This window comes from Tenrec ecaudatus, chromosome 5, assembly GCF_050624435.1.
Source record: "Tenrec ecaudatus isolate mTenEca1 chromosome 5, mTenEca1.hap1, whole genome shotgun sequence".
NCBI lineage: Eukaryota > Metazoa > Chordata > Mammalia > Afrosoricida > Tenrecidae > Tenrec > Tenrec ecaudatus.
In genome coordinates, this window is record NC_134534.1 from 48,612,001 (window position 1) to 48,637,778 (window position 25,778).

Genomic DNA, 25,778 nt, shown 5'->3' on the forward strand with positions numbered 1-25,778 from the left:
AAGATTTCATGCCGAAACTGGGCTCGTGATCCAAGTGAATTTAATGAGAGTTAAAAGAAGCTTCAGGTTTTACGCGGCACCCATAGGATTCCTCTGAGATTGCAGCCTGGCAGAGACTGCCCCAGGTCACGCAAGGATCTCTCTCCTTCCACGAAGACAGGCAGACCACCCAAGCAAGACCCTCTCCCTCTTGGTTCCTGACTTCTTAAGGGTTCCCGGGGGAGGCGTGGTGAACAACCCCAGATCAATCCCATTGGCTGAATTGCAGTCACCTGGCCCAGGTGGGCCGCTCCAGGTGCAACACCCATCTGCGCCCACCGGCAGGAAAACGAGCTTTGTCCTTTGCTGGCTCTCCTGGGCATGCGTAAATGGACTTCCCAATTACCTAGGCTAAGCTACCTAACAAAATGTGTCTGACAGCTTTATTTTACTCTCTCCTATCCCTCCTGGTGTCTATGACTTAACTATAATTTTTTTTAATCTCCATACAATTGTGCCTACAGACCCTGCAACTGTCAGAGGCTGGTGTACTCTGACACACAGCCCAACACTTAGCCCTTGGGACCACCCTTCTGGTGTAGAGATGGCACATTGGACTGTGATCCCCAAGGTAGCCAGTTCAGAAACCCCAACTCCTCCTTGGAAGAAAGACCAGGATTTTGACTCTCCTGAACAGTTTCAGTTGTGAAACTGTTCTACCCTGCCCTGTAGGTCACTATGAGTTAGCATTGATTCAATGGCAGTGAGTCTGGTTTGGTTAGCAGACTAGCACAGGGCTAAAAACTGTCCATTAACGCATGCCCCGAGAGCCAAGCATGGGAACAAGGAGTGGCGCACTGCACATGCTGAGGTTTATGTTCTCCTCCCCTCCCCCCTCCCATAGGCATGGGTGGGCGCTAAACCTGGATTGGCCCACCTAGGCCACCTGGATTGGCCCACCTAGGTCAGGTGAATTCAATTTAGCCAATGGGGTCAATCAGGGGTCTTCCACTGCACCTCCCCGTGGAGTCCTTGAAAAGGCAGGAGCCAAGAGTCTACAGATAGACTTTGCGTGAAGCCGAGCTGCTTCCGCCAGGCTGCATGGTCGGGAGGAGTCCTATGGGTGCTGTGTAAACCAGAAACTTCTAACTCTCATAAAACGCACTTAGATCACGAACCAGGCTTCGGCGTGAATTGTTTCTCACGTGAAGCCAAGGACTGAGGTACAACTCTAGCCCCAGAGAGATCTAACAGTTTCAAGGGTCTGAATTGAATAAAAGCTTGCACTTGGAGTGATTAAGACTTTCCCCAGCACATACTGTCCCCATCACAGAGCTGAATCCTGCATCCTGGCTCCAAGCACACAGTTTTCAGTTTTTGTTGTTAGTGTTTGATTGGTTTGGGTTCAGGTTCCTAGCTTTCTGCTGAGCCCGCATGGCTGAGTTGGAATCAATTCAATGGTAAAGGATTTCCAAGCCAGGTGGTCCCACCAAGCACTGCAGGGGAGAGAGATGTGGGCAACACTCTCTTCCCATAATGATTATAGCCTTGGAACCCTACTGGGCAGTTCTATTTTGTCCCATTGGGTCGCCCTGAAATGAAACTGACAGCAAAGGATGTTAGTTGAGATTGATGCAAAGGGCTAACCAGCTAGCCTGCAAACTAAAAGTTGAGGTGCTTCTAAAGAAAGACCTGGCGTTCTATGATTCTCACCTTCCCAACACAACTGCTGAAGATAAAGCGGGTGAATAAGCAAATGTGGTGAAGAAAGCTAATGGTGCCCGACTATCGAAAGGTAGAGCATCTGGGGTCTTAAAGGCTTGAAGATAAACAAGTGGCCATCTAGCTCAGAAGCAACAAAGCCCACATGGAAGAAGCACACCAGACTGTGCAATCACGAGGTATCGAAGGGAGCAGGTATAAGGCATCATCAGAAAAAAACAAATCTTACCATAGTGAATGAAGGGGGAAGTGCAGAGTGGAGACCCAAAGCCCATTTGTGGGCCACTGGAGGTCCCCTTGCAGAGGGATCTAGGGGAGGAGATGAGTCAGTCAGGGTGCGATGAAGAATACAGCTTTCTTCTAGTTCCTAAATGCTTCCTCTCCCCCTCTTCTCCCCCCACCCCATCATGATCCGAATTCTACCTTGCAAGTCTGAATAGAGCAGAGGTTGTACACTGGTGCAGATAGGAGCTGGAGGCACAGGGAATCCAGGGCGGATGATACCTTCAGGACCAGGGGTGTGAGGGGGTGATACTGGGAGGGTAGAGGGAGAGTGGTTTGGAAAGAGGAAATGATTACAAGGATCTACATGTGACCTCCTCCCTGGGGGACGGAAACAGAAAAGGGGGTGAAGGGAGATGTCAGACAGGGCAAGATATGACAAAATAATAATTTATAAATTATCAAGGGCTCATGAGGGAAGGGTCAGCAGGGAGGGAGGGGGGAAAAAGAGGACCTGATACAAAGGGCTTAAGTGGAGAGCAAATGCTTTGAAAATGATGAGGGCAATGAATGTACAGATGTGCTTTACACAATTGTTGTATGTATGAATTGTGATAAGAATTGTATGAGCCCCTAATAAAACATTTTTTAAAAAAAGGCCTGGCAATCCATTGCTGAAAACACGGTCACTGAAAACCCATGGCATATAGCTCTATTCTGACACACGTGAATTCTCCATGAGTTGGAATCAACACTACCACTTCTGGGTTTTGTTTTGCTTTGTTTTTAAATGGATGCAAATCTTTAGTACAACATTGACTATCTACATGTCTGTTGACATGTCTCTTGGTTCTAATGCAGGCTGAGGGGCTATAGCAGAGGACATTCAGAGTTTATCTGAGCCTGGCACATTTGCAGAGCTGGGCTGGGCTTGGCACTCAGTTGTCTGACTCATGGCAGCCCTCTGGGACAGAGGAGAATGGGACCATAGGATTTCCAAGGAAGAGCCCTGATGGCGTGAAGCTGGACTGTTAACCAAAAGGCGAGCAGTTCAAACCCACCAGCTGCTCTGAAAGAGAAATAATCAGCTTTCTGCTCCCATAAAGATGTATGGCTTTGAAAACTCTAAGGAGGAACTATGTCTTCTCATGTCATTATCAACTCCAGAACAAGGGATTTGGTTCCAGCGTGGGGATCTTTATAGAAGCAGATCACCACATCTTTTTCCAACAGAGTAGCTGGTGGTTTGAGTCTTTGACCTTTCAGCAGCCAAGCACTTAACCACTGGACCACCAGAAATCCTTAGCATCTAAAGGCAGGCCATTTTAGTCTTCCATTGGACATAACCGCGTCATAGAATACCAACCCCAGGCAAGTTTACTCTGAGGTCATAATAAAATGGGGCAAAGCCAGGCCACATCTTGATGGTGTGTAAGCATAGGCAACTCAAGGACACTCTGCCACCCACAGAATAACAAACAGTGCCTTTTTCAGTGTTTGAAAGACACCTACACTCTGGTTAATGATCAATCCTTACAACCCCACCATCACCTCCTACCCCTATCATCAGGGATCAGCAATGATGTCATTTTCTCAGGGAAAGTTTTCTTGACTCTTCAACTCCCTACTAGTAAGTAATGTCAGGTCAGCGACAAACTTCTCACTTGCTTTGACGAGACCCAGTTTGACTGCTGTCCAGTGTAGAACCTGCCTGTCAGTGGGGGCTTGTTTCTTGCTCTGATGTTGAGCGAGGAGCCCAGGTGGCACGTTGTGGGATAAGCAGTGCACTGCCAACCACAAGCTCGGTGACTCCCAACCATTTCTCAGGAGAAAGAGGAGCTATCTGCTCCCTGAAATCCTTTATAGAGTTGCTCTGAATTGGAATTGACTTAATGGCAGTGGGTTTGGTTTGGTTTGGGATGATGCTGAATAGATCTCAATGGTTAGACTGGTTTTCACAATTGCAGTCACTGGGTCGATCCATCTTGTTGAGGATCTTCCTCTTTCCCACCTTCTATGTTATCAAGCATGACATCCTTTTCCAGGGACTGTTCTCTCTGATAACATGTGCATAGTACATCAACACCTTCACTTCTAAGGAGCATTCTGGGTATAGTGCTTCATCCTGGTGGTACAGGAAAGGGATCAGAAGCAGACTCAAAGGCACAGGTTTGACTCTGAGATAGTCCACTAGAGTCCGCGTCCCAGGCTGCACATCACAGAGTTTATGCTAAATGTTTTATGCTAAAGCTCCAGGAACTTGACCCTACCTGGGGCTGAAGCGATCTAAGAGAGCTCATAGAGAAGACCTGCTTATATTCTCTTTTACTACACTGCGAATTTCTGAACTGCAAAAATAAACTTTTGTCCGTTTTCTTTACTTCACTCATAAAATTGTCATTGGTGAAAAGTATCTCTAAGATCACTTGTAGTTCTAAATATCTGTGATTTTACAAATAAACTAAACTTGGCAGTCTCAGTATAGGCCACCTGGTGAGGTATTAAGGAGGTCATTGTGAATTGCTGTTATGATATGAGAGATATGTCTTTCTTTAGAATATTAGCTCTTCAGAACTTCTGGGGTTTGAGTATTGCATCTAATTTACACATTTTAGATGACTGTTAAGCTTCAGATTTTAGAGTGTGTCACAATTATTAATTAGCTTCTTGAACGCCTTCTGGAAAGGAGACTAGCTCATGCCCCCATCACAGAGGCTAATTTGTTCTGACTTTATAAAGTCAAGTCTTTGGAATTTCAGATCTTACATTCTTTGATGTTCCTCTTTTTAAAATATAAATTATGGCCCACCAGTTTGATTCAAGTTACTGATGCTTCAAATGATGTTACTAATTATGCACAGATTATCCTTACATATACCGATACTCCCTGTGGTAGGCCGAATTGACTAGAGCTGTGGTTCCCAACCTGCCTTTTTTAAAATTTAATAAATCTTTTTTATTGGGGCTCATACAACTCTTATCACAATCCACAACCATACAGTTATTTTTGTTTCTACTTCATAATTATAATTTTGCTACTGTTATGAATTGTCATGTAAATATCTGATACACAGGATGTATTTTCATAGTTACAAATTGAACATAATTAAAGCATAGTGATTAATCACAAAAACAATACATAAGCATATGGTGTAAAATATTTATTTATTTCTAATTACAAATAAATGGTATAGCATGGATAACAGTCTTAATATAGCAACAGTAAACTACATTGCTACATTTTCTGATAGTATGTGTAAAAAGCCAAAAAGCCAATGTCAGTGTGAAGGTTGAGATAGCGTCCTTCTCAGCAGATGAGAAATTCTCAGGGCAGTCTTTGCAAGAGCACAGTGAATATCATCTTCCACAACAGGTCTACTTCTGTAGTTAGACTTGATAACCAACAAGCTGGAAAACCCTGTTTCACAAAGATAGGTTGTTGAAAATGGAAGAAGGCACAACACAGTCTCAGACAGAAGAGCATATGACTGCAAACACTTGATCTAGAATTTTGTAACTGGCATTGTACAGCAATCAGTCCTTGCTGCATAGCTGTTAATAAGTTCACTGAATTCCTCTTGTGCTGTCTCAGGAACATTTTCAACTTTGACTGTGAATGGGCTTCTGGCAAGTGCAGATGGAGTGTCAGGTAGATTTGGAAAGTATGATGAAATTTTGTCTGCAAGCATGTGCAAATGTTCTTTCACAGAAATTATCATCATAATCCTTTTGTCTGGTTAAATATCATGCTCCTCAAAGAAGGCAGATAAGGTAGGCAACATGTAAATTTTATTTTCATCCAAGTTTTTTGGTTTTTTTTTTTGGCCAAAGATGAAGTTTCATTTGGAGTGATCGGATCTTTTCGGACAAATCAAGGCATTTTACATTTGATTCTTGCAGTGAAGAATTGAACTCATTCAAGATGGCAAAGATGTCAACCAAGGAAGTTATTTCTTGCAATTCACTATATTTTAAAAATAATTTTATTGGGGGCTCGTACAATTCTTATCATAATCCATACATACATCCATTGTGTCAAGCACATATGTACATTTTTTGCCATCTTCATTCTCAAAACATTTGCCTTCTACTTAAGCCCTTAATATCAGCTGCTCATTTTCCCCCTCCCTCCCCACTCCCCCCTACCTCATGAACCCTTGTGCGATAGTTTTTTGTGCCAGCCTGGCCGATAAACACAAGTGGGATTAACTGAAGTGCGGAGAGATAAATGGCTCCGTGAGCCTCGCCTTTCTTATCTCTAGCTCTTTAATCATTGGACCAGCGCGTGGCTGCCTTGCTTGTTCTATGCTCAATTTAAAGTGTACACTACCTGTGGGATGCCTGCCTGTGGACTGTGTCGCTGTAAGTTGAGGCCCCTTTAAATCCACATGATTGAAATGTACATCTCTGGAGCTGGGGACTGACATTTGGTGACCTGCCTTGCTGTTTGCTGCCTGGGTATATATAGCCCAGCTCTCTCTACAGAGGAGGAACTGGCGGCCCTCAAGACTTAAAGGACTGCTAGTGTCTCACAACTCTCTCAGGGGAGTGAGTTGCACTCAGCCATTTGTACTGCTTTATAATTTAACTGTTCATTTCTTGTATTATCTATCTATCTGTATATAATTTTTAACAGTTCATTTCTCACATTATATCTCTATCTTTATAAATATATATATAAAATTACTATCTGGTTTTATCTCTCTAGCGAACCCTGTCTAACACACCTTCATAATTTAAAAAAAATTATTATTTTGTCATATGTTACACTGTCTGATGTCGCCCCCCACCCTCTTCTCTGCTGTGCATACCCCAGGGAGGAGGCTATACGTGGATTCTTGTAATCAGTTCCCCCTTTCTACCCCACATTCCCTCCACCCTCCAGGCATCGTCACTCTCACCACTGGTCCTGAAGGAGTCATCTGTCCTGGATTCCCTGTGTTTCCAGTTGCTATCTGTATCAATGTACATCCTCTAGTCTAGCCAGATTTGTAAGGTAGACTTGGGATCATGATAGTGGGGGGTGGGGAGAGGGAAACATTTAAGAACTAGAGGAAAGTTATATGATTCATTGTTGCTTCCCTGAACCCTGATTGGCTCATCTCCTCCCCACAACCCTTTAGTAAGGAGGTGTCCGGTTGGCTACCGATGGGCTTTGAGTCTCCACTCTGCATTCACCCACATTTACAATGATATGATTTTTTGTTCCTTGATGCTTGATACCTGCTCCCTTCGACAGCTCGTGGTTACACAGGCTAGTGTGTTTCTTCCATGTGGGCTTTGTTGCTTCTCAGCTAGGTGGCCGCTTGTTTATCTTTAAGCCTTTAAGACCCCAGATGCTATATCTTTTGATAGCCAGGCACCGTCAGCTTTCTTCACCACATTTGCTTATTCACACATTTTTCTTCGGCAATCGTGTCGGGAAGGTGTGCATCCTGGAATGCCAATTTGATAGAACAGTGTGTTCTTTCATTGAGTAAGTGTTTGAGAGGAGGCCCAATATCCATCCCTGCAATTCACTTTTATCGCTGAAAAGTGCTTTGAACTACGGTCTTGCTTTCTGATTTTAAAATGTTTTGAGTTCACCACGAAGCTCAAAAACACATTTTAAAACTTTTTCTCTCGACAACCATCTCACTTCAGTATGAAATAGCAGAGCATTATTTGGCACATCCAACTCGTTGCACAGTAGCAAAAACAGTCGACCGTTTAAAGTGCTCACCTTTACAAAATTGACAGAACTTATGATGCTTAACATTACTTCCTATAACTTTTGTGGCAGAATCTTCTTGTTAATATTTGCCGGTGAATCATACAGTGAATTCTGATGACTTTTGGTGACTCCTTCAGTACCAAACATTGAAATCCGGATTGACATCCTAGCTGGAGCACTATCTGTGCAAACACCACAAACCTTTTCCCAAGACATCTTATGCTCTTTCACAATTGAGCCAAATAAACCACATGTGTGGTTTATAAACCACACAAATAAACCACATGAAGTAGTTGTCGTTTCAAGAGGTTTGCAAAAAAGAAACTCCTCTTTAAAGTCGCCATCATTAATATACCTCACATAAACCAGTAACAGTGAACAGTTTGCAACATCTGTGGATTCATCAAGCTGGATGCTAAATATTGGAAGTGGAGCAGATTTAATTTCCTGGATGACCTGATCAAGAATATCAGCAGACATGTCATCTATTCTGAGAACAGTGTCATTAGATACAGAAATTGCACTCAATTTCATAACAAATTCATCTCTGATCATAACTCGAACAATGTCTTTGGCTGCTGGCAACAGTAAATCCTCAGCAATGGTGTAAGGTTTCATAGCTCTGGAGATTCTGAGTGCCACCAAATATGAAGCTTCAGTGGCTGCTACTTTGGTTTGTGTTACTTGCCACCAGTGTCAAGTCTGGCTTTTTTGAGTCCTTCAGCTTTGCTTTTAAAATAGTTGATATCCTTGCTGGCAAACCTCAGATGCTTGCTATCAAAATGGCATTTTCCTTTGTTTGGCTTCATAGATTCGCCTGATAGAACTTCAAAACAAATAACACATTGTGGTTTCTCAATTCCTGCTGTAATTATTAAGGTAAAAACCATACTGTAAAATATCCTCACTATAGTATTTTCTTTTCTTTTTTTAACATTTTATTAGGGGCTCATACAACTCTTATCACAGTCCATACATATACATGCATCAATTGTATAAAGCACATCTGTACATTCTTTGCCCTAATCATTTTCTTTTTTTCTCCTCTTTTCTTTTTTTACATTTTATTAGGGATATTTTCTTTTCTTAACGTTCTTCTCTACACAATCCATTGTCATGGGATGGTTTGCTAATGAAAAATATATCAATAGCTTTAATAATACAAAAGATGATACATGGCACAGTTCTGTCAATACACTGCATTAAAGTTTCCTATGATTTACAACTCTGTTGTTGTTTTTACATACCTGTTAGTATCACAAGGGGGCAGTATTAACATCAACCACAGCTGAATATAAGGAGATCTATCAGCATCTAGATTAAGTTCCCATGATACAGATACTTTTTGTAGTAGTTGATAATTTTAAAAAACATGATTTTACATTTACTCAGTAAGTATAATTCATTTTACTTCTAATACAGCTGCTTTCAATACAATAGCTGCTATTAACAGAGTAGCTGCTTTAAACATAGCAGCTGCTTTCTACACAGTAGCTGCTCTCTACACAAGTGTGACTGGTCCACATAAGTACATTATGGTGCCAACCCTTTCACACACAACTATTTGGGCGGGGTGTATGTGATGGGGTTAGTGCGATGATGTCATTGTGCCAGGTACTTGTATGTATATAGGCGTACCTGCATGTGGGCGGACCTGCTTGGAGATGGATAGAGGAGTGATGTCTCAGTTCCTAAGACTATCAGAAATAAGTGTTTTCTGAAGGTCTTAGGCAACCCCTGTGAAAGGGTTATTTGACCCCCAAAGGGGCTGCGACCTACAGGTTGATAACCACTGGACTAGAGAAACAAATCCAGAGACTTCATATATGTATAAGAATGAACTTTATATCAAACAGTAATTGTACATTAAGAAAACATCCCATCCTGATACAGATCAAGTCCATAGGTGTGATATTAGCCCATAAGTCCTACACTAGTCCATAAATCTCTCTTCAGACTCACGCAGCACATGCAATAATGTAAAATTCAGGAAGATCAAGACCAGTGGGTGCAAAGTCTTGTGGATCCAATGCTGGTGGAAGCATCTCATCGCTGGTGCACAACTCCAAGTGGCTCCTCCAGCTCTCCCAGTGTGGCTCTTCAACAGCAAGGTGAAGCAGAGAGAGGGGCTCCTCGCCAGTCTCAGCAAGTCTCTTCATCGCTTGTCAACAAGAAGACAAAGGCTGAGAGAGAGGAAATTCATGAAATCGTCATGAGAAGGCCATGAACTCTGCCCCTTCTCTCTTAATACTCTCAAGTTGACATGAGATAATGTAACTACCACACAACCACATATAGAAAAAAACAACCAATTAAGTCACAGAGAGAAGTAAAATGATCTATTCTAGTAAAACAATGACTTAAGGAGCCATTGTTAGGTGATGTCTGTTGGTTTCAATTCATGGCGACCCAGGTCCAACAGAAGGAAACACTGCCAGGCCGTGTGCATTGTCGCAACTGCTGCTATGTTTGAGGCTGTTGCTGCAGCCACCGAGTCACTCTGCCTCATCGAGGTCTTCCTCTTCTTCACCGACTGACCTTCTCCTTTACCAAACATGATGTCCATCTCTAGGGGCTGATCCCTCCTGACCCTAAAGCAGAACTCATTTCTCCTTCGTATCAAGTATTCTTCACATGATAAATAACCGTGATTTGATGGCAGCCCGCCGTGCATATCTCATTGCCCCATACCCCACACCATCTTCCATGCTCCAATCTACGCAGTTTGCCAAGAAGCGCAAAAGAGGGTCAGTGAGTACTTACGTTTAACGAATAGAAATGGTGCGGCCCCCATGTGTTTATCACAGTGGTGAATAGTTATTAGAGACTGCATGAATGTGTGTGTTGGCAGTACACAGGCAGACGGCTGTGCCACAAACTTCCACGAGCCATCGGATTGCTAGGAAGAAGACATAGATACCCACTGGCATCAATCATTGTATGGGTGTTCTATATGCCTGTGATTCAAATGGATTTACCCACTGTTAGCAAAGTGAAAGCCATTTGTATTATTTGTAGTAGTCACCTAATCTGGTGTCAATTTAAGGATTAAGAGTGTTGGGGTGGAGTCTAGACTGTCAATCTGGAGATAGCCAATGAGACTTCTGTGTAGGCATGGCCTTCTCCTGAGCATTCTGGGAAATCTGGTACTGCTTTCTTGGAGGAGGAAGACACCTCTCTCTCTCTGCTACTTCCTGGGAGACACTGCAGAAGACAAGGCACATGAATGCAACCAGACCCCAGAAGCCAGAGAAGCCACAGAGAGACCCCTGCCAGCACTGATATTCTTACAACACCACTGGACCCCAAGACTTCCTACCCACTGGCTAGTGATCGTCCTGCATTTGGCTCCATTGCATGTGTTTCATGAGTCTGAAGAGGACTTTATAGATTGGTATCAGACATATGGGCTAATATCAGACTTATGGAATTGATCTAGACTAGCCTGGGATGTTTTCTCCAAGTTCAATTGCTCTTGTATATAAACCTCTTTCTTAATACATATGTGTGTCCATGGATTTTTTCCCTATAGTCTTCCCAGACTAACACACCTACCTTCCCAAATTACCCATTGGCATGCTCATGGTGCTGGGCCACGGCCAGGTCAGATGCCTCCAGCTACCACCACGATACTTGCGGGAGGAGTGGCGTGTCCTGCACAACTCTCAAGGCTCCTTCTCTGCTGCTGGTCCTGCCTGGAAGCCCCTCTCCAGAGCCTCTGCAACTGGGTCCTTCTAAGCTTCTGTTACAGGCTCCCACCACTCTATCTCCAACCCCCACCCCACTCTCACCCTCACTGCAGAGGAGTAGGGAGCACATGAAAACCATACACTGGACACAGTCATGCCTCTTGCTCTGTACACGTATGTGTTACAGCTCATTTAGCTCTGCTGGCTAGCCTCCTTCCCCTATGCAGGGCACACACAGGCCTCTGACATGAGTGTGCAGGTGCTACAACTCCATCAGCTCGCGACAAGCCTCCTGCCTGAAGACACACAGCTCTCCCTCTGCCCTGTGGACTGGGTGAGCTCTCACCAGCTTCAGTTTCCATGTGCGCTTGCTGCCAGGTCTAGGAGATTCTCAGTGCAGGGATACTGGGGTCCTTAATTCAAAGGACAGCTCTGCTCCAGGCTCTTCTTCCTGTCTGTTAGTACAGGCTTGTGTTGCCATGATGCTGAACAAGTTTCAACAGAGCTTGAACATGAAGAGAGTGCAGTACATAGCATGGGGGTTGCCATACTTGACCTTCTCTGGCTTCTCTGTTGAGTAAGACATGCCTCCGTGGTCCATCCATCTTTACCTACCATGACACCAACCGTTCCTCCCACAACCCTCTCCATCTATGCGGGGTTCAAGGGTTCATTACAATAGCCATACAGAACTCCCAGACAGAACTCACTAGTAAGAAGGTTTCTGAGGAAGGTTACAGTAATAGGTTACCATAAATCAAGGTCAGTAAACAGTAAGGAAACTGTAATTAGTGCACAGCCCACACCTCTCCTCAGCCAGAAACACGTCTCTCGTCTCTCACGTGGTTGCTGCCTCTGTGAGCCAGAAAGCCAGCCAGCCTTCGCTCAGTTTCACAGTTCTGCAGGCTCAGCCAAATAAGAAGGCACCTCATGGTCTGGGGGCTGCTCCTCTGACTCTCTGTGCCAGAGGTTCTGTTGTCTCTGGTTGTGGTTCTGACATACCAACGACCCGGGACAGGCTCTTTGGATGGTCCTGGATGACTTCGCTCTCTACTGCCAGGCAGGGTAGCAATGAAAACGGGACCAATCCCCTCAATGAATGTTACACACACTCTGTTTACATAGCCCTACCCAATCATTCAGTGGAAGTTACAGAGACTTGTGTAGAAGAGCCATGTTAAGAAATTTTTGGAAGAAGCACACCAACCTGTGTGATCATGAGGCATCGATAGGATCAGGTATCAAGCATCAAAGAACAAAAAATCATATCATTGTGAATGAGGGGGAGTGCAGGGTGGAGACCCAAAGGCCATCGGTAGGCAACTGGACATCCCCTTACAGAAGGGTTGCGGAAAGGAGATGAGCCAGTCAGGGTGCAGGGTAGCACCAATGAAACATACAACTTTCCTCTAGTTCTTTAATGCTTCCTACCAGCCCCACCCCCCACTATCATGATCCCAATTCTACTTTACAAATCTGGCTAGATGAGAGCATGTACTCGGGTATAGATAAGAGCTGGAAACACAGGGAATCCAGGACAGATAATGAGAAAAGAGATACCAGGAAGGTAAGGGGAAAGTGGGGGAGAAAGGAGGAACCAATCACAATGATCTACATATAGCCCCTCCATAGGGGATGGACAACAGAAAAGTGGGTGAAGAGAATCGGGCAGTGCAAGATATGAAAAAATAAAAATAATTTATAAATTATCAAGGGTTTGAGAGGGAGGGAGGGGAAAATGAGGAGCTGATATCAAGGGCTCAAGTAGGAAAAATGTTTTGAAAATGATGATGGCAACAAATATACAAATGTGCTTGCCACAATGGAGATATGTATGGATTGTGATAAGAGTTGTACAAGCCCCCAATAAAATGATTTAAGAAAAAGAAGAAGAAATTTCACTCCACCACAGATGAACTTGAAAGCAAAGGCTGACCATTGTGATCATTCGCCAACAAAACCCCATAGATCACAATGGTCCCATGCGAAACCCATCGTGGGGCTGGCACAGGACCAAGCAGAGTTTCCCTTCACTGTGTCTGAAGCTGCCATGAGATGAGGCCAATTTGAAAGTAGCTAACAACTTAAAAAGGGGAACTTCAAAAAGTTTCTGGGAAAATACAGTTTAAAGAAAATAGAGTTTTCCCACAAGGTTTTTTAAGTTCCTTATATTTAAGAGGAAACTGAGCTACATTTGCTTGTTATCCATTATGTTATCACAAGAAAGTTAAAACCCAACTTTCTTTTAAAAATACTCTCATAGGGGGCTCTTACATCTCTTATCACAATCCAGTGTGTCAAGCACATTTGCAAATATGCCGCCATCATCATTTTCAAAGCATTCTCTTCCCCCTTGAGCCCCTGATATCAGCTCCCCATTTCTTTCCCTTTCCTCTCCTTCCTGCTCTCCCTTATATACCCTTGGTAAGTTATAGATTATTTTTTCCATATCTTACATCGTCCTCCTTAGCGAGTGCCTCACTCACTTTTCCATTTTTTGTCCCCCTAGGAGGGAGTCATAGACTGATCCTTGTGATTGATTCCCCCTTTCTCTCCCCAACCTCCCCTAATCCTCCTGGTACCTCTACTCTCCTTGTTGGCCCTGAGGGGTTTATCTATCCTGGATTCCCTGTGTTGCGGGGTCTTTTCTGTAGCAGTGTGCATACTCTGGTCTAATCCAAATTGTAAGATAAGATTGAAGTCATGATAGTGGGGGCAAGGAACCCCAAAGAGCTAGAGGAAAGTTGTGTGTTTCATTGGTTCTATACTGCACCCTGATTGGCTCATCTCTTCCCTGTGACCCCTCTGTGAGAGGATGTCCAATTGTCTACAGATGGGCATTGGGTCTCCACTTCATGCCCCACCCCCATTCTGGGTCTTAGATGCCTGAAACCTGATCCCATCGACACCTCATGATCACAAAGGATGGTGTGATTCTTCCATGTGGACTTGTTGCTTCTGAGCTAGATAGCTGCTTGTTTATCTTCAAGCATTTAAGACCCCAGTCACTATATCTTTTGATAGCTAGGCACCATCAGCTTTCTTCACCACATTTGCTTATGCACCCATTTTGTCTTCAGGGATCGTCAGGAAGGTGAGCATCACAAAATGCCAGATTGTTAGAACAAAATGTTCTTGTGTTAAAGGAGTACTTGAGTTAAGGCCCAATGTCCATCTGCTAGCTTGTTAACATATAGATATGAACACATACTTCTATTCCCCTCTCATTATATATATATTTACATATGTACATGCCTGTATTTAGGCCTCTATAAATGTTCTTTGCCTCCTGAAAACCCAACTCTTATTAAATTTATACTCTAACTTAACATTAGAGTTAAGTCAAGGTTAACAGAACTTTTGGAAGAGAAGACAGTCTTTAAGCTGTTCTTAAGTTGAAAATGTATAGGAGAGGGCCGTGGATGAAATAAAACCCTAGAGCAAATTCTAAAAGATGGTTTTGGGTTCCCTACAAATGAAGGGTTTGGTCCTGAAAGGAAGGTCAAATCTTACTCTAAACTAAAGATCAGAACAGAAGAATGAGGTGTAGACATATAATTGAAAAGAGTTCATTTTGTGATAGGGACAGGAGCAGTACACTCAAAAGTGAAAAGGAAGCTCTTGAATAAATTTCTTCATAAGATACGATGCTATATTCTTTGGAGAGGAGCAGGAAATGAATATATTTGAGGCATTTGGCAACAGTGTGAAGTAATTTCTCAGGGTAATAGAATATGGATCTAAAAACCAAAGCAGATAAAAGAACTGATGAATGTGGTAGCCTGTAATTCAAGTGAGATTAGAATTTATGACTTTGCACCTGCTCCATATTTTCAAAGATAGGCAGAAATCTCAGTATAGAAGGTTGACTGTAGGCTTGACGGATGCTTGGAGGACTGCTAAGGGGTACAGCCAAACCAGCCACAGAGAGGAGTGTGGCCCTTCAAGCTAGAGAGCCGGAAAAGCTCGGGGCCGTATTACAGAGAAAGCCAGGACCATTTGGTGCTGCTGGAAATGGAGAGGGAGGGTGGACTTTCCAGTATTTAGCATCCCATTAAAACAAAACAGACAGACAGACAAACAAAAAGTTATTGCCACTGAATCTTTGCAAACTCAAAGAAACCCTGTTGGGCAGGTTTCTCACACAAAACAGCTGGTTTTGATCTGCTGACATACACATAGCCACTACACGCTGGTGCTCCGAACACCTGATCAGACTTGCAAATGTAACTTCAAACAAAGAAGTCAGACGTTGATTTGGTCTTAGATGAGCTGGGTTTAGAATGAAATCCTTATCTTCACCATTATTACTGCTATCATTAGACCTCGGACAAAGCAGTTTCTGCAAATAAAGAAATGGCAAGTAGACATTTCTACATACAAGGGCAGTGTTTTAATGGCTTTAAAGGAGCCCTGTTGGAATAGTGGATTATGTGTTAGACTGCTAACCACAAGGTCAGCAGTTCAAAACTATCATCTGACTGGAGAGTGAAAGATGAGGCTTTTGACTTCCAGAGAGATACACAGTCTTGGAGAGCCACAGGGACAATTCTACTGTCCTGTGAGCCAGTTTTGATTGATGGGCTTCCAACACCGTAACTCTTTACGTGAGTTGAAGGCCTCAGCCTTCTCCCGTGGAGTAGTCGGTGGTCCCCACCTAATGGTTACAGGTAGCAGCTCCTTATGTTAGTCTTGAGCTAATTAAAAAATTCTTATTCACAATCAGAAAAATGAAGTTATCTTCTATTTTGTCCTTGCCTTAAAATTAGGTTTCTACTTCACACCCTTTCATTGCTGTTGGGAGCTGGTTTCCAGCACGTGGGGACCGCACATGTGAGAGAGTAGAACTCAGTATACAGTTCTCCTGTCATCTTTACGAAGCAGACCCCATGCCTGTCTTCCACGGAGACACTGGGCAGGCGGGTTCCAATGGCCAATCTTGATTGAAAAGCAAAACAGCTGCACCACCCAAATCAAAACCAGAATCACTGCCATCGGTACCGACTCATGGGACACTGGAGGATAGAGTAGAACTGCCCGGGGCGGTTCTGAGACTAACTCTTCATGGGAGTAGAAAGCCTCATCCAGGCTCTATGTATGTATGTATCTATCTATACAAATCTATCTATCTATCCATTCACACACACACAAATCTTTATGGGAGTAGAAAGTAGGCTCTATGTATGTATATACTTACACACATACACACATACACACATATACACATGCATATACATATATGCACACGTAACTATCCATACATAATTTTACATATAATTTCACTATTAATTGGGAGATACTACATCTATCATATATCATTCTATAATCCCACCACGTCAAGCAGTATTGCACAATTGCTACCACAATTGGTTGCCAAGCATGCTTCGTCTGGCCCCGCCCCATGCTCGAGCGGCTCTGCCGCATCTCGAGCGCTGCCCGTCCTGCCCGCCAGAGGGCGTCGGGAGCGCACATCCCGCTCCAGCCCGTTCTCCCGGCGGCGCCGCCGCCGAGGGCCGGGAGCGCGCACGCCCCAGAGCCCGCGCCTCCTGCGGGCGCTGCTGACGTGTCAGCGCCCGGCGCCGGCCGCCCAGCCGCGGGTCCCCCGCCCCCGCCCCCGGACCCATGTGGACGTTGCTTCCCGCCACGGGCCCGGCCCGAGGTAAGGGCGCGCGGGGCGGCGCGGCGTTTTCCCGGGTTTAGGGAGCGACGCTTCCGCTCGGTTCCCGGCCCTCCGGCTGCTTCCGGCGCCGCCTCCGTGGGGGTCCTGGAAGCCGCGGGCGGGGGAGGCGGTCCTCCCTCGGGCGGAGCGGGTCTAGGCGCGCCGTTCGCGCCGCGGAGCCCGGCTCCGCTCCGCGCTGGGGGCCAGCCCTCCGGGCCGGGCGCGGCTGCGGCCCCGGGGCCCGCGGACGACCCGCGTCGCCGCCCGGCCGTTCCAGCTCTTGGGGTGCGAAGTTGGGGCGCGGCCGGGGATCTCCCGGCACGTTGTTTTTACTGTAAAGCTGCACAGAGATGGCATCCATAGCAATCTGCCATTCGTCTTAGGTCAGATCTTTTTCTTTTTTGAACACACCAGGTCTTCTTAACAAGTAGTGTCTTCTCTTTTCTGCATGTGCTGCGTGGTAAAGCGTTTGCCCGCTTCCATTGGTTCGCTCAAGCCTGGAACTCCCGGGCACTGGTCGGAAGGGGCGGGCTCCAGCCTGTGATTGGCCCTTGTCCGCACTTCCTTTGCTTTCGGATTGGGATCAGTAACTTCTATGCAGATCCAAAGGGTCAGTGCCAGGCTGCAGGAAGAGGGCTAACCTAATGGTAGGGGAGGTGAATACTGAGCGGCTTGGAGATAAAGCCCTCCCCGTGACTTGCAAGACCGGCAGCTGTGTGACCTAAACTTTGTCGAGATAGGTCCTTAGGAGGATTGGCAGGCACTCCCTGTGTCTGACTGTGGCTTCCCACAGCGTGGTGGTGGTGAGCAGGTACCCTGCAGTCAGTACAGACCCATAGCGACCCCGTGTACAACCTACTGAAACACTCTGCTCCTGCGCTGCCCTCACAATTGTTCCTATGTTTCAGCCCATTGTTGTGGCCACGAGGCCAATCCATCTTGTCAAAAGACCTATTGACTTTTGCTGCCTGTTGGCTTTACCAAGTATGATGTCCTTTTCCAGGGACGGGTCTCTCCTGATAACATGTCCAAGTAGCAGAAGGAAATGTCTGTAGCATTGATGGCCAGCATGCTTAACTTTTGTGGCGGTCATGATTCCGAAGTTTGGGGAAAGGATGGGCCCATTCTTACTAGAGGGGGAAATGTAGATAAACCAACCCAAAACTTGTTTCTTAAGAATCTCCAATTGACAGGAGGCGACCAAAGCTGCTTGAAAGGCTTTGCTGGACCACTTCCTGTCTCGTGTAGCTACCCTTCTGTTCCTGTTGTGCATCTAGTCATCTTGTGATCTCTCCCCGGATAGACTCTTCTTCCAGACCAAATTCTAACTCGGCTACTTGCAATTTTCACTTTTATTTAAAACAATAACCCTTTCCACCGCATTTCGAAATGCTGTCTTTAACATAAAAATACTGATAGAGAAGTGCACATGAATCTCCTGTGGATTTATTGCATTGATTTATGTTGTTTACCCTCTATCCAAGAAACATGTTCCTGATCCCAAAACCATACTTTTCGCTATCAGGTAGGGAAAATGCCTGCAATAACACTCGTCTTCCCTTATTATTATTTAATATTGTATTTTACAAATGAAGTTTTGAATCAGTTTATCAAGTGCCAGGAGTCTGGGAAAGTGGGGGGGGGGGACCAAATATAATTAAGCTCCTGGACTACTAGTTGAAAGGTTTGCCGTTCAAACCTACTAAGAGGTGTCTCATAAGACAGGTCAGGCAACCTGCTTCCAAAGAGCGTAGCCTAGAAAGCCCCTTCTGTTCAGATGGAGTCTCCATGGGTTAGCATCAACTCGGCAGCAGTTAACTATAACATAAGTTAATTTGGGGCAGAAGTAACTCCTTGCAATATCTATATATCTATATCTATTTTTCCTTTCGGAAGCATGGAATGATTTTCCATCCATTTAGATAATCTTTTATGTCCTTCAGTGTGTTAGTCTGGGTAGACTAGAGAAACAAATCCAGAGAGACTCATGTTTATTAGAACAAGCTTTATATAAAAGAGCAATTGTATATTGAGAAAACATCCCAACCCAGTCCAGATCAAGTCCATGAGTTCAGTATTAGCCTGTAAGTCCGATACTCGCCCATGAATTTCTCTTGAGACTCCCGAGCACATGCAAGGATGCCAAACCCAGGAAGATCACACAGGTCAGTGGGTGGAAAGTCTTGTGGATCCAGTGGCAGTAGAAACAGTGCTGGCAGGTCTCCACGTGGCTCCTTCAGCATAGCTCTGTGTGTCGTGTCTGCAGGAATGTCTTTCAGGGAGTGAGTGTGTGTCCTGCCTCCAGTGAGCTATTTATCTCCTTAAAGCCTCCAAAGGAGGTCATCAAACTGTGACCTGATTAACAGGCTAAACTCTAGCTAGTACATTCAGTACGACTTTAATATAAGGCACAAGTTTGATTTTATATGAGTAGCACTTAAGTAAAATTCTTAAATGTTAAACATTTGTCACAACTATATTAGGTCTGTACATCCATGTATGCCTGTTTTTGTACATATGATAAATATGTGTGTTTGTCAAATCAATTTTTTCTTTTAAAATATTTCTTTTAGGAGAACCATACAGACTTTTGACTGGTGTTAACTATGTTGTTGGAAGGAAAAACTGTGACATTCTAATTAACGATGATCAATCAATCAGTAGAAATCATGCTGTGCTAACTGCTGACTTTTCTGGAACTAACCTGGTATGGAGCTCATTTTATTTTACTTATGTTTGGTAATAGTGCCAGTGATATTTGTTAATAAATGGACTAAAGTTTGTGTGCTAGGTCACTGGTTCAAATCCACCAGTTGCTCCGCAGGAGAAAGATAAGACTGTTTCCTGTTCCAGTCTTAGAAACCTCAAGTTCTTTTCTATCATAGAGGGTCAATGTGAGTCACAACCCCTTGACGGCAATGTGTTTTTTAAAAGCCAGTTTATTTTGTGACATAGAAACTGAGAGGAAGTGGCATATGTTCGTGTGTATTTACTTAGTACTTACTGTTTGTCACGAACTGTACCTGGTGATACAGCAGTGAACAGACCTTGGTGGATCCTGCTTTGAATGGAGCCGTGTGAACACTGTCCTTTCCTATAGAGCATTAAGTTCTCACAGTGGGCACTGACTTCTTGTATACGGAAGAACAGCTACTGCGTATGCTATGTAGCTCTTTTGGATGACTTTTGTTTTATAGTTTGGGTTTTAAGTCACAACTGCAGGAGATAAAATGTGATATAAAGGTTATATATACAAATAGCTCTGCTCATGATAATGTTCTTGGTAATAAGAAACAAAGCCATTATCCTGGGCAAAGATTGCATACAGCAAATGCTGCGTTCAGTCATATTTAAGTTATGTCTGTGTGTTTTAGGTATAGAAACAGTTTTGTCGAAATTCCTACAGTGAAAGTAAAACGGCTGTTACACATATCAGAAACTAGACTGTAATATCCATTTTCTCATCCAGCCAGTTTCTACAATGTGATCTTGATAATGTAAACAGAAAAAAAAATTAGGAATGACACTGCCATGTTACAGATGAAATAGGATTTGCAAAGACGGTTCTCAAATGTTTAAAACTAAGGGGTCAGGAATAATTTCAACTGACTTAAAAAAAACTGAAGAAAAACAAAATGTATTCCCTGAGCGATGTCATTAGGGACTTGTAGGGAGATTGGTGAAGTCCCTGGGTAGTTATTACAGTTGACATTATTGGCTTCAAAGCCTACTTAGAGGCACCTTGGAAGAAAGATACCGCTATTGACTTCTGCAAAGGCAGCCACTGCAGAGCTGGTGACGCCATCTCTGCTGATCCACAGGAGTGACTCTGAGTGAGCGTCCACTCGACAGCAACTGGCTTGTTTGTTTACCCGAAGTTTTGGTTTTGTTTTTTTTGAGAAATTTTCCTGAGAAAATTTGAATTAGTAGTTGAGTGATCATTCTTAGCAGGCAACCAAGACAATGACTGTACTGTCCTCCGTGTTGGGAGGGTAGCCACCATCTGTTACCTATTCAAAAGTTGTCCACTTTTTCTTTGGAAACTTTTCCCTCTGGGAATTTAATGTCCTGAGAGAGTAAGACATTAACTTGTTGATTTTTCAGAGTCAGTCAGATGACATCCCCATATTGACAATAAAAGATAATTCTAAATATGGTACCTTTGTTAATGAGGAAAAAATGGAGAATTGTGCTTCCCAAACTTTGAAGACAGGGGATCGAGTTACCTTTGGAGTGTTTGACAGTAAATTCAGGTAAGAATTTTTTAAATTGATATGCGTATCAAAGTGGATGACTCTGGACACTGATCATATTCTAAGGGGCGATGCTATCTGTGGACGAGGACTTGACAGTCTTACAACTTAGCTCCTCCTTAAACTAGGAGTGGACTTCATGCCACAGCTCTGTGCAGCGTCCAGTGGTAGCCATGGGTGATGACGGCAGCGGAGGGAGACCGAGTGGCCCGAGAGCCTGATTAGGACTCTGTGCGGCAGTCTAATGTTAACGTTCATCATCGTGTTTTCTCAATTGGGATTCAGGACTTAGCAAATGATAATAGCATAAGTTAAACAGCGTAGTGATACATAGAAGTAAAAATATACTTGATATCAACTTAAAGCATAAGCTCCCAAACCTATTTGGCCTGGTGTCCCTTTTTCAGGTGTGTGTGTGGGGGTGGGGGGGAGAGTATACTTGGACTATAGCCCACAATCCAGGATAAAGTATAAATATCTGCTTTGGCTCCCAACTCCTTCATTTTTCCACCACCCTCCCAGGGGATGGTATTACCCTCTTTGAGAAACATTAGCTAAAAGTTTTAAGGTGCTGTGAATTGTATCTCTGTAACTGTGCTGATCTAACGTAATGTGTGTCTCTGTTTTGCAGTGTAGTGTATGAGCCTTTGGTTGCATGCTCTTCTTGTTTAGATGTCTCTGGGAAAACGGCCTTAAATCAAGCTATTTTTCAACTTGGAGGACGCTGTGTAAACAGTTGGACAGAAGAATGTACTCACCTCGTCATGGTATCAGTTAAAGTTACCATTAAAGTAGGTATAATGTCCTGCTATTAGGTTAAAATAAATTCTCTGAGTTTGAGTTCAATCAGAGAGTATGAGGGGTAGCTCCCATAATGGAACACTGCCCCCACCAGCTATGTATTTAAATTTGTTTACAAAACAACCTAATCACCTTTAAAGTACCCCATTACACTTAATACATTTGTCAAATCTGAGATTCCATTCTTGGAAACATTTTTCAAACTCTTCTGTTTGGATGGCTGACAGGACCTCCCTCATTTTTTTTCTCCACCTCTTCTACGTAATCAAATTTCTGTCATGTCAAGTTCATCTTCATTTGTGGAAACAAAAAGTCACACGGAGTGAGGTCAGGTGAGTAAAATGTGTGGGGCAACAGAGGCATGCTGTTTTTTGCCAAAAACTGGTCCACTGAGATGGCTGTGTGAGCAGGTGCACTGTCATGGTGGGAAAACCAGTCCTCTGTCTGCCACAAATCAGGCCTTTTTTGTCGCAGGCTGTTACGCAATCTTTTCAGACCCTCCAAATTGAAATCTTGATTAATAGTCTGACCTGGTGGCACGAAGGGTTAAAATTTTGGGCTGTTGAGGAAGTTGACAGCCATTCAGAATGAGGTTTGTCATCAATTGACATTCTACCTTTTTTGAAATGAGGAAACCACTTGTACACTTGCATTTTTCCCATAACACCGACCTTAGAAACTATGTTCAACATCACAACAGTTTCTGCAACATTTTTCCTGAGTAGGAAATAAGATTTCACAGCTGCAAGTTGTTCTCTTAAACCAGCCACCACAAAAAACAAGGTTTGAGTGAAACTGTGTTTACAAAAAAATTCTCTGTGACCAGAGAGAACCTTCCCAGGTGATGCCACTGGGTGCACTGAGTGAGTTGCTCACCTGGCAGGGAAAAATGCATATTACCAAAGCTCCACCCAGGAGAGCTTTTTTCTGTTTTGGGGTGTTACCACCTCGTACTTAGACCATAAGTCACGTACCTTAGAAACTATCAGAAAAGCGGACTTGATGCAAAGGGCTTAAGTGGAGAGCAAATGCTTTGAAAATGACGGATGTGCTTTATACAATTGATGTATGTATACGTATGGATTGTGATAAGAGTTGTAAGAGCCCCTAATAAAATGTAAAACAAAAGAAAAAGAAACTATCAGAATTGTTAGTTGCGGACTTAAAAATTCAACCCCATGCCATTACATACTAAGTAGGTGAACATGGCTTTTCTGATAACTTATTATCCGAGGCAAGCATAAAAAAGTAGAATTTAATTTTGACTTAGCATTTCAGAAAATCACTGACCATGCATACTCATGTATAAGCTGAGTTTTTCAGCACACTTTTAATGCAATTTTTGTGGTAAAATTAGGTGCCTTGGCTGATATTCAGGTTGACTTATACTTGGGTATATACTGTATGTTATCCTTTCATCCAGAAGATTATTACAATGGTTGGGGGATTTTTAAAAATTTGTTTTGTTTCTTGTTTAGTTGAGATCAGTTGTCAGTCTTCAAAGTTAGCATCTAGTTTCTCTTCTTTCTGGTTGTCTTCTTCCCATCTGTGATAGCCTCTCTTCACCTCATGCTCTGTGAATTAGGATTCATTTAAGTGTCTAATGTCAAAGGGCTTTATCATTTTTTTTAGTTTAATGTTACCTTAATTCAGCTTCACAACCTATTGATAAATATATATTGCACTTTCAGGCTGTTCATTAAAACCGTGACATATTTGGTATATTTTCTGGTGTTGCATCTTCATCAGATTTGCTGATACTAAAAGTTAATTGAAAAATGGCTTTGGGAAGTGGTTCTTCTCCTTTTTAACAAGCCATTCATGTCTACTCTGAGATTCGTTTCGGTTATTATCTCTAGCAAAGCACAACAAATATTTAGATTCTGTTATTAGAAGTCCTAAAAATCCTTACATGTTGGATTCAGTGGCTAATATAATTAATGCAATGAGGGCATACATATGACAGCTGAAGAGGCAACAGAGAAGGGCTGGTTGCACAGATTAAACCTCAAATCACGTCTGTACCGTAGTGGAATTACCTCTGCTCAAGGGCCTCATCGTTGTAAGTCTATACAAGTTATTTTATAAATTCAGCCATTTATTAGCCACAGGAAAACTAATTCTGCTTATAAACCCACACTTACGGGATGCATAAATCAAAATGTCCGTGTATTAGTTTTCAGTAGAGATCTACTTTTATACTTTTATAGGTGACAGATATTTGTGCTGTCATTTTTTTTGGCGGGTGTAGTGGTGGTAAATTTTCCAGATATGCACGTTCAGTCGTGTTAAAGCCATCGACTGTTAGAACCACAAAGGAACTTTTAGGGTATTTATTTCAGCATGTATTTTCTGAAGAAGACTCTTAGTTGTAGGACAATTAAAGAACTTGTCTAGAACCAGATGTGTTGGTGCTTAGTCGACCCAATGCTGTCTTCCCTCCTCAACATCACTGCTTCCTCTATGTAGGCTGCCCTCTGTGTGCCTGGAAGCACAGTCACTAAGTGTCTGTACTCTGCTGATTCCCTAGAGGTGTGCCAAATCCTATTTACATTTTCATTTCCGTTGCTAAAGATCATCTTTCCAAATCTTTCATGTATTTTGTAGATCGTATGTGAGATTTACAACTTAACTCAGGTTTTCAGTAAAGTGTCTTTCTTCACTTAATTATGTGGACTTCCTTAGAGCTTTTCCCCAACCCCTAACAGTTACTCCATGGTTACTTTCTGGAAAAGATCCAGTCACAATGTGTGTGAAAGTCAGTGTGTACAGATGAAAAGGTTTTCTCTCTCGTGGTAATCTCTTTATAGTCTCTCTGTTTCTCACTTCTAAGCAATACGTTTAATCTTTTCATGGTATTTAATTTGCGGTGCATGTTAAGTTAATGTGTATGTCTACGTTGTTACATGCACTAAAAAGCATTTCTTCATTTTAGACAATATGTGCACTCATTTGTGGCTGTCCGATTGTAAAACCAGAATATTTTACTGAGTTTCTTCAAGCAGTTCAGTCCAAAAAACAGCTTCCACAAATTGAAAGGTATGTTATGCATTCTAGAGATTTCATCTAAGGATTGTACAATATTTTCCCTCTGTGCCTGACTTATTTCACTTCACCTAATGTTTTGTAAGCTTATCAGTACCATAGACTGTGTCAGTAGCTCATCCCTTTTATGACTACAGAATGTCCATTGTATGTAAATATCTCATATTCATCTGTTGAGGGACACGTAAGTTGCTTTTAACTTTTTGCTATTACGAATAGTACTACACTGAACATTAGTGTACACTTTGTTTTTAAAAGCCTGTGGGTTCCAGAAATCCCTACTTTAGAATAGACTAGAACAGCAATTGTCGTGAATTAAAACACCTACATTTGTGTTTCTAATTGATACTTTAAAAACATTTTCGAAGTGTTTGATGATGACTTTATGTATGTTGTCAAGTAAAAATCTGGGGGAAATGTAAACAAGTTAATTCTAAAGTACTGAATGATTGCTCTAATGATTGAAGTATTTTTACCACATCGGATGCTGCTCTGTGCAGACATTTAATTCTCGAGTCTCTAAGCACTGATTCCTTAATGATTGACTGGCTGGATTTTAGCCTTCTTGTATTGTCTGCCCATAGTGGACTGCCATGACACAGTAGTAATGTGGGGCCAGTCAGGGATGACTATAGCAAAAGACTTGATCAAGCAGTTAGTTGGAACTATGAACTGATAAAAGATATAAGGATGTC

At 43.1% G+C, this 25,778-nt stretch overlaps 1 protein-coding gene across 4 annotated transcripts in view; it reads left to right on the forward strand.

Annotated features, from left to right (window-relative positions):
- The first annotated feature begins 16,825 nt into the window (after window positions 1-16,825).
- Window positions 16,826-25,778, forward strand: part of NBN (nibrin) — a 31,383-nt gene continuing 22,430 nt past the window's right edge. For 2 of the 4 annotated variants that reach the window (XR_012784495.1, XM_075549506.1), the window contains exons 1-5: window positions 16,826-16,984; window positions 19,558-19,691; window positions 21,089-21,237; window positions 21,869-22,028; window positions 24,974-25,077. Coding sequence is in view for 3 of the 4 variants with exons in the window: in XM_075549506.1 (XP_075405621.1) it covers window positions 16,948-16,984; window positions 19,558-19,691; window positions 21,089-21,237; window positions 21,869-22,028; window positions 24,974-25,077 (584 nt within the window). In the remaining variant the exon portion in view is untranslated. Of the gene's footprint in view, window positions 16,985-17,094; window positions 17,368-19,557; window positions 19,692-21,088; window positions 21,238-21,868; window positions 22,029-24,973; window positions 25,078-25,778 lie in introns of those variants that run through there. The other 2 variants (XM_075549507.1, XM_075549508.1) reach the window with 2 other exon arrangements.